This window comes from Diadema antillarum, unplaced genomic scaffold (assembly GCF_040938485.1).
Source record: "Diadema antillarum isolate AM-2024a unplaced genomic scaffold, OU_Dant_1.0 seq00000932_RagTag, whole genome shotgun sequence".
In the NCBI taxonomy this organism is placed as follows: domain Eukaryota; kingdom Metazoa; phylum Echinodermata; class Echinoidea; order Diadematoida; family Diadematidae; genus Diadema; species Diadema antillarum.
Window position 1 is genome coordinate 1,644,504 of NW_027271783.1, and position 8,943 is coordinate 1,653,446.

General features: G+C 43.4%; 1 protein-coding gene across 1 annotated transcript; it reads right to left on the bottom strand.

Annotated features, from left to right (window-relative positions):
* Positions 1-989: 989 nt before the first annotated feature.
* LOC139741519 (uncharacterized) lies at positions 990-8,844 on the bottom strand. The gene is made up of 6 exons (XM_071652101.1): positions 8,573-8,844; positions 7,858-8,019; positions 6,833-7,114; positions 4,828-5,217; positions 3,697-3,842; positions 990-3,368 (listed from the first exon to the last, which is right to left on the bottom strand). The coding sequence occupies exons 1-6, from the start codon at positions 8,838-8,840 to the stop codon at positions 990-992; spliced, it is 3,627 nt and encodes a 1,208-aa protein (XP_071508202.1). The 5' UTR covers positions 8,841-8,844.
* Between the last annotated feature and the right edge of the window lie 99 nt (positions 8,845-8,943).

Below are 8,943 nucleotides of genomic sequence, written 5' to 3' on the forward strand. Positions count from 1 at the left end.
GGCCCCCATAAGGACCCCTCCCCTGGGTCCCAAAGGGGGGGGGGGGGACCCTGATTCTGCTTTGAACAAACATGAAACTACAGTCATCAATGCACTAACTCATACTATTAATTTAGCTCTATCACTTCTGGTTCTGGAGAAGACTTTTTAAGATTCCTTAATTTGGGGGAATTTGGGTCCCCCTGGGGCCCCCAGGTGAGGCATGGTGCCCATTTGCACAAATCGAGATCCTATCTCTTGAGGGATGCTACCTGCGAAGTTTGGTGAAAATTGGTCTTGATGTTTTCAAGAAGATGAAAATCTAAAAAGTTTACAGACGACAGACTATGGACGATACACGACGGACACAGGACAAAGAGCGACCACAATAGCTCACTTAAGCCTTTGGCTCAGGTGAGCTAAAAACTGAAATTTTAGCATTTTCACTTCACCTTTGACCTTTCATCCAATTGCCAAAAATTTTCCCTAAAGAATCTTTATCTGGTAATGCATCTATACACGAATGTTCAAGAAAAAACCTTTAGTCACTGCAAAGATATGGGGAAAAAGTGACATTTCAAGAATTCTACCTTGACCTTTGACCTTGAGCATGTGCACCCAAATGACAATAGACACAACTTTGTCCACTCATACATTCCTCTGCCAAATTTCATTGGGCTACCTCAAACAGTTTTCAGGTAATGCTGTCCACAAAATGGAGAGAAAGTGTACAGACGGGCAACCCGAAAGCATGGTGCCTCTGGCAACACTTCATGGTGGAGGCATAAAAACCTTCAAACCAAAATCCTTCAGCCATCTCCGTCTCCGACGTTTACACCACTCACACCAGAATGACTCTGTGTCTGTCAGGATTGACCAACAGTGGACATGGGAGCCAATCCCTGTAGCAGAATTACAGAGAATCCTCGGCTAAACAAACCCCTCAACAGAGCAGATCACTTTGTATCACACCAAACATGTGAATCAAGTGACCCATGGCTCTCAACACACTACAAAACAGTTTCGCTGTCAACTAAATTCTTGTGGATTGGTGACATTGGTAGATATTGTATTTCATCCTCATCTTTACTTGAAGTATTACTGAAGTACCCACTGTCTGGGCAGTAAGGGACATAGTCCGCAGAGAAAGAGAAGTCAGTCAAATTGGACTTGGTTGGTACTTGATAGTCTGCTCCAGTGCCCGCTGCACTATGTTCAAGGGAGTGTTTTCCTCCAAGACTATCATGACCCCTCCACTGGACATACCCTTCTTGCAGAGTGACTGTCTTACCCACACTACTATCTGAACCCTGCACTCTGAGTTTTCCTTCATCCAGCTTACTAATGCCAGCAACTTGGCTGCTGTCAATTTCACTGTCACTTCCCTTGATTTGCAAATCTCCCCCGAGTTTGTTACTGTGGAGGTCTTTGATAGAGTTGTCACCTCCTGTCTCCCTGGCCATCTCTGAGGGCGTGCCTCCAGTTGTATCTTCCAGGGCCCTAACCCCTGCACTGCCACTCCCTCTTTCTGAAAGCCTGTCTTCACACATTGTGACTACTCCCTCCGTCTCCGTCTCAGAGTCGTCGGAGAAGGCCAGGTTGGTGTAGTGTAAGCACTCTTCCGAGTCCGTCCCTGTCTTTATGATCTCCCTGGAAATGAGTCCAGATTCACTGATGTACCCCGAGGATGAGCTGGATGACACAATGGACTCGTTTCTGGGGCGCTTCATCTCATCAACGTCCTCCTTTGGCATGTCCTTCACCGTGTCTCCCAACGAAGGTCCGCCGTCTTCTACCAATGTGCCTTCCTTGTACACCAGAGACCCCAGCAAAGGCATGGTATCTTCACCACTGCTGAACTTGGCATCCAAGTCTGCCTTGAGGGTTGATGGATGAGGCGAGGGTAGTATGGAGAGAGAGGGTACAGATGAGTCTGGGGATTCATCTGGATTGGTTTCCTGCAGATTGTCTTTACCGTCATTGATGTTACCTTCCGTGCACCAAGGAACTGGCATTGGAAATGGCATAGGTGTCTTGGAACAAGGCACTGCACATCCTGCCCTGACGTAACTTGACACAGACTTGGAGAAATCCTGAGAGGACCCTTGAGGAGATACAGGAGATGAAGGCAAAGAGAACAGCAAATCCTGCCCAGAGACATAATCACTGATCTCCCTCGTATTTGATTCTAGCACTAAGGGTGGGATTAAGGGACGGGACAATGGTTGCTGTTCAGATTTTTCTTCACCCTCAGGATCTGCACTGCTGTTTTTGTGCAAGTCAGCGGCTCTCAAGCCCTTGGACAGGTTTGCAATGCTTGGTAAGGACTCTGTTGTTAGAGAAGCAGAGATGAAAGGTGAGGAGGATGGAGCCAGGTTTTCCATCTCTGCAGCATCATCTTTGGACAAATTATCCACAGCTTGTCTGGCTGTAAGGATGGACAGCTTGTTGGTGACAAGGCTATCCTCACTCACATATCCCAGAGAAGAGGACAGAGATGGCTCTGGTGTGGGAGCGGACTGACGACTCGCATCACATCTCGCTGCAACTTCTGCACATGCCATAGACCCTGGCACATACCCATTATCTAAAGTCACACCTACCAAGGCAGGGCCTGTCTTGGCAAGCCCTGGGCTCATGGAAGCACCCAGCACAGAGTAGGCCATCTCCGATGTTTCAAAATTACCAACAGCTGCTTGCTTTGGAGACACTATTATCAGTCTGTCATCCAGCTCTCCGTTGAAGTCGTCTGCCATTGTGAAACCTTCTTTCCCACTTCCTACGCCGTTGTGTGGATACTGAAATGAACTTTGAAGGGTGTCAGAGATGTTGGGCAACCTTTCTTTTCTCATGTCATTCTTGATACTGTCTATCCCTGATGTGGACATACCGGCATCAAAACCATCATTGTCATCATCATCATAGAGGCCATGGACAATAGCTTTAGTATTCTCTGAGCCCAGCAACCCTTTCTCAGCGATGGGTGGAAGCAGGGTGACACCATCACAGCTTGACGAAGACGAAGCCAACTGACAGCCCTGGTGGCCTCTCTTGGACCCAGCATCCCGAGGTGCACAGAGCTTGCGGTGATCTTTGTTAGTTGCGCACTGCATGGGGAACACTTCGTCCACAATCAATGGTGACAGCTCATCATTTGGTGAGGAAGGAACACCGCTGTCAACGCTGAGCGATCGTGTCAGAATATCCTTACTACTGAGCTCAGCGTCACTGGATGTCACTTTGTGAATTGTTAGGGTAGGACCCCTAGAGAAGTCCTGGAAGTCTTTAGCCACTGTTGCCACCTCAGGGTTCTGTAATTGACTATTTCCAGGGATGACATCAAATGTTTCCTTCTCTGCCTCCCTTCCCATCCAAAATGGATGCGAGCTCTGCAGAAAAAATGTGTTGGATAGAAGGGTAAATATGACATTACATAATTAGAGTCCAAACCATTAGAGTAGCATAAGAATTAAATGAGAAATTCCTCACACGAGATGTGTACATGTATTGATCAAAAGAAGATAGAGACTGAGACAAGGTCATTTAGGTTCTTGACACAAAAACATCAAGGTGCTCTCATCATCACTTGAAAAAAAGAAGCAAGATTTATGCACACATTCATGCATGGGGTACTATCGTAACATGAATCAAGAAAGACAAAGAAAAGGAAAGAAAAACAGAAAGAATTTGATTTGAACTCTGTGCTCGAATACTCACCACATTTCTGTTCTTGACAATGTCCTTGTAAGCAGGCTCGGGCCACGACTTTCCAAGCTTGGCTTGGACCTGGTAGAGGCACATCGCCAGAATGAGAAGGAGAAATACCCCAGGGAAGATCAGCCATAAGAATGGTCTCAGGTTGGCTAGAGATGTGAAAAGAAAGTCAGCATGAGTCAGAGGACGTGCTCTCAAATCCTCAAGGACTTTCACAGAGCTCTTTTATCATCAAGTCAGCATATGTGTGAGGAAACAAAGAATTCACAAGAGTTTGAGAGACAATGCATTTACGCATCTTTCAATTTAAAACGAATTAGATATATATCCACCCAACTGAGCTTTGAATCAGGAGCCAGATCTTGTTTCATGTTGCCTGGAATGACTTACATTTAAACATAGCATGTAATTATCATAATTATGGTCACTATGCACTCTTACCTATTATGGTGATAAGGAATTTTCTGTCATTTCCCGTTTCATTGAAACAAACTCCAAACAAATTCCCCTCTCATAATAAGCTAAGAGTATATAACTTCTTTTTCATTAATGCTCAAAACTCACTTATTCAATCAACAGTAACTTTTTTTTTTCTCTGCTGCATATACATATCACAATGTTTGTAATCACATTCTGTGTCGTAACTGTCAGATGGATGGGAGGATTGTAATCTTATCCATGGACATTACAAGTGGCATTGGACCCATGACCTTATGAGTGGAAGTCCAACATCGTAACCAGCATGCCATCCTATTTCCTCATGTAATAATGTTCTCTTTTTCACAGAAACTGGTTAAATCAAGTGCCAGCCACCTGTAACAGTTTGGGAAAGATCCATCTAATGATTTGCGTGATCAGATGTACAACCCTAACAGTATCAATAATCCTTGAAAATATTGGAGGCTGTTTTGTAGTACATATAGTATTATATCTCATACGTACTGTACTTCTTGCCAAGTTTTGTGTGATCAAGGACAACATGATCTACAGTTAATGTTTCATGGGGAAAAACATCCCTAACAATCACTACTAAATGTGACAATTGCAGGCCTGATATTAAAACACTCTCAAATCTGCCCAAAACTTTGCTGCTTCCCTGTAACAATCTAGTCACCAACAGCTTGCTGTACTCACTGGGTATTGGCTCACATGCTTTGTAGGAAGTAGAGGCAGGTGCACCAAGCAGCGCTTTCCCATTGTGGATGTTGACCGCTAGGACCCGGAAGTCAAAGTTGGTGCCTTGCTCTCCGGCCTGACTACAGTCCAGTGTGAGCTCAGCACTGGTCCGCGACACATTTACTGTCTTCCACTCATCAATGTCATCGCCAGACTGGGTGCCTACCAGCATTGACACCCAGTACTGCGTTACGCTGGGGTGAGTGGATGTCTCCTCAAGGGCTTGCATGCGGTGCGAAACCTGGTAGTAGGTGATTGGTCCGTTCGGATGGGATGGTGACTTCCAACTAAGCCTCACTCCGCCGTATCTAGTGCTGGAGATGGGCAGGAACTCTGGCTGTTCAGGGACTATTCGGAAGCAGCAAGAACATGGAAGGTACTTTAACAATTCTTTCCTGACCTTGATCACAACAGTAAAGACATCAGCTGTCTGAATCATTATGAACTATCAATATCCTTTGATGACTCTGGACAGTTAAATACTTGAGGAATTCAACATAACTTTGTTGCTCACTATAGAATTGGTCTGTCAATTGACACAACATATTCCTAAAAACTGTAATTAATTCCTGCAATGTATTATACTCTTCGTTGACTTCATAGCCAATACACACATCAATCTCTTGATCATTCATAAACAGCTGGTGTATACAATGTATGTCAAGATTAAAGGGTAGGTACAGTTCTGGTCTGAGGTGAGGATTTAGCTTTTAACATTTTGCGAGATATTCAGAAACCACTCTATGAGATGTCAAAGAGACTGCGATTCTAAGGGGTATCAAAAGTTTATTTGATGAAAATCGGTTTTGAAATGACTGAGATATCCAAAAACAAGGTGAAACAAAGAGATCCTGATAAAAGGCGTGGCCTGTAGTCTTTTTCTTTATTATCACCTTTTTTGGATATCTCACCCATTTGAAAACCAATTTTCATCAAATAAACGTTGAATCCTTCTTAAAATTACATGCTCTTTCATATTTCATAAGAGGCTTCTCAGTATCTCACTTAGGAATGTTCAAAACATTAATCCCCACCTAAACCAGTACTGTATAGTCTCTTTAATACCAAACCACAAATGATCTTCAGGTGTAAGTCCATATGCAAGGCAGATTGGCAAACTCTGATGTGGAATAAACTACCTTGGTATTCTGGCAGTGATGATCTTTGCCACTCAGAGCTATAAAACTATAAGTGCTATAGGAAATAGTCTATTCTACATATTATATCTAGTACAATTAAGGGCTTTTTACACTTGCAAATTTTTGCTTAGTCCCGTACCAACGGTGGGGCTAAGGGGGGGCCTTAGCCCCACCGTTGGTACCGGACTTTCCTTAGCCCACTTTCTGTTTACACTCGTTTTTGCCAAAGTGGGCTAGCCCCACTGATAGTCCCGTACTATCTGGCCCTGCAAAATAGCAGGGTTAGCACCGCAATTGCGGTGCCAAGCAAACGAGTGTAAACAGAACGAAAATAAAAATAATCCGGGGCTAAGCGACGGAAACGAAGTCCGACCCCCACCGACCAATCAGAAACGAGATAATTAAGTACTGCTGGTGTGTGCGTGTACGTGTACAGTGCACAGGTAATCATGAATAATGCATGTGGTTTGGAAAGTACCGCACTAAGAAATATGAGTGTAAAAAGGTAAATTTTCTCCTTAGCCCCGGACAAGAGCTTAGTACGGGACTTTTTGGCGAGTGTAAAAAGCTGAAAAAATTGGTACGGGACTAACGATAGTCCTGGGTCAGAGAAAGTACGGGGTTAAGAAACACAAGTGTAAAAAGGGCTTTAAAGAGATATTTTCATTGGTCAATTTTGGTCTGTGATGACTGGCAAATACATTGGTACTGCTTTCAAGTGTGTAATACAATGGTAAGACCAACCATATTCCATCTCATCAACTCCTAAAGGCCAGGTATCAATCCTCATCCCCTCCCATTTGAAAAGTCACCCGTCTTCTCACCTCCTATGTCAGTGACGTGGATGACTTTATCTGATAACTCCCCTCCTTCAGTGGTCCATGCCTGTACTTGAAGTGAGTAATTTGCATGACCGTACAGTCCCTCCACTGTATAGCTGAGGTTCTCCCCCGCCATGTATTCATGCTTGTCCAATGCCACATCCCCCTCAAGGAAGACCTTGTAGTACTGGATGACACCATTCTTGATCTGCGGGGCGGACCATGCTATTCCAATGCTTGTGGAAGTTACAGTGGTGACCCTGACGTCCACTGGCTTACTAGGCCCTAGAGATGGTAATTGACCAATTAAAACAAATACAGACATTTATGGTAAAGAAAAATCACAAAAAACTGTCACATTTTTGTCTTTTCATGTTACGTACATTCCCCACTAAGTCTAGAATTGGTATAAAACACCGTGTTCAAAAGAAGTTAAGTGTTGTTATTGTCTTTTCTAATCAATATTAAGCCTTTAAGTTAAAAAACAACAAACTTTCAGTAAATGCTCATCGACCTACATCATACAGTTTAATAATATATGCTTCATATGTACATTACCCGCAAAATTCTCATGTTGGCAAAAATTCAAATAGACTGCTTCTTTGAAACAATTTTGGGGAAAAGTTATCTCTCATTGAAGTGTTCTAAAAGATTGCATTGTAATTGGGGGTGGGGGGGGGGTGGGTAATGCACAATGGAAACGGAAAATAACCCGACATCCCTGAAATGTACCCTTTTACCTTGGAAATACCCATATAGCATTTGTCTTACCAGTGATATACGACTGATGTGTATAACTTGTTTTCATCAAAGCATTACATGCTGTACTGTAAAAGTGGATATTTTCACAAGAGTAATTTTTCGCAATCGGCCAGGTAGGATGAATATCGAATGTTTATAATTCTGCAGAATCAGGACATCAACAACTAGACCATGCAAAATATTTGTGTGCTTTTATTTTCATAGTAGCTTCTGGTTGTGCAGTGTGGTGTGGTACTTGCATACACCTTATACTTCCATTCACTGACCTCTCTGGCTGGACGTTCCACCGGATGGATGGTCACTCCTCGGTCCCTCACCCACACTGGTGTTGGCCGACACCCAGACGAGATACTGGGAAAATGGCTTTACACCGGTCAGTCTCACAGGTGTGGCTTCATGCCGTCCAAAGCTTGGCTGTTGGATTGGCTCTGGGGAAGACATGGAAACAGGCACACGTAGTATGCATCTTATTTTCAGATGCTGAATTCTAGCTCAGACAAAATTTCTGAAATACATTCAGATACAGTTAAACCTGTGTCCAGTGACCAATCAAGGAAAGCATCAATAAAGGTAGACATGGATGTCCATTACTATTGTGTTATTGATAGTAAAAATGACCATTAACTAGCATATGAACAATTATATAGCTTATTTACAGGTAGGCCATACAGTCTTTCTGCCTATGAAATAATGATGCCAATAGGGACTTTACCATTGTATGGCATTGTCATCTCAGAATAGCAAGTTCAGAGAATAAGACTCTTTTCTTTTTCCACTTTTAATCTTTTTCGACAGTTTAATTGGCAGAAGAAACAAAAATAAAAACACTTGTTGACACGTTGACATAATACAGATAAAAATAGTATTTATTCATGCACTTTGACACCCTCATACAGTTCAAAGTTTCACGATTTCTGAAATTGACCCAGGCAGCATAATGTTAAACAGTGTTTTTGACTGTAAAAATAAAAGACTCCATACCAGCGCAGCTTGTTGAATTCCATGAATCTGACCACCCTGGGACGTCCCCACTCTCTGAGAGGTCAACCAGGAGACAGTAGTAGGCCGTGTGTCCGATGATCACCCCATGGGCCTCCTCTCCTGGCACCTCGATCCAGTCCAGCTCCAGGCTGTTGGTTCCAGGAACTGCCGTCACAGTGAGGTTTGTCGGTGCTGCCCCAGGCACTGATACCAGAAAGGTCCGACAACGTGATATTAAGTGGATTTGAGACGGGTGAAGTCTTTTCATCCACAAGAAATGCTAATGCAGCATATCACGCATGTCTGCTTCAAATGGTTAAGTACATTTCTGCCTTAAGTCTGTAATGATTACTTCCTTTCCATCTATACTC

Coding starts and splice junctions, on each gene's coding strand:
- LOC139741519 (XM_071652101.1), bottom strand. CDS start 8,840: ATGAAAAGACTTCACCCGTCTCAAATCCACTTAATATCACGTTGTCGG. Junction 7,115..7,857: donor TGGAACGTCCAGCCAGAGAG/GTCAGTGAATGG, acceptor TACCATCTCTAG/GGCCTAGTAAGCCAGTGGAC. Junction 3,843..4,827: donor AGCATGTGAGCCAATACCCA/GTGAGTACAGCA, acceptor TCACATCTCTAG/CCAACCTGAGACCATTCTTA.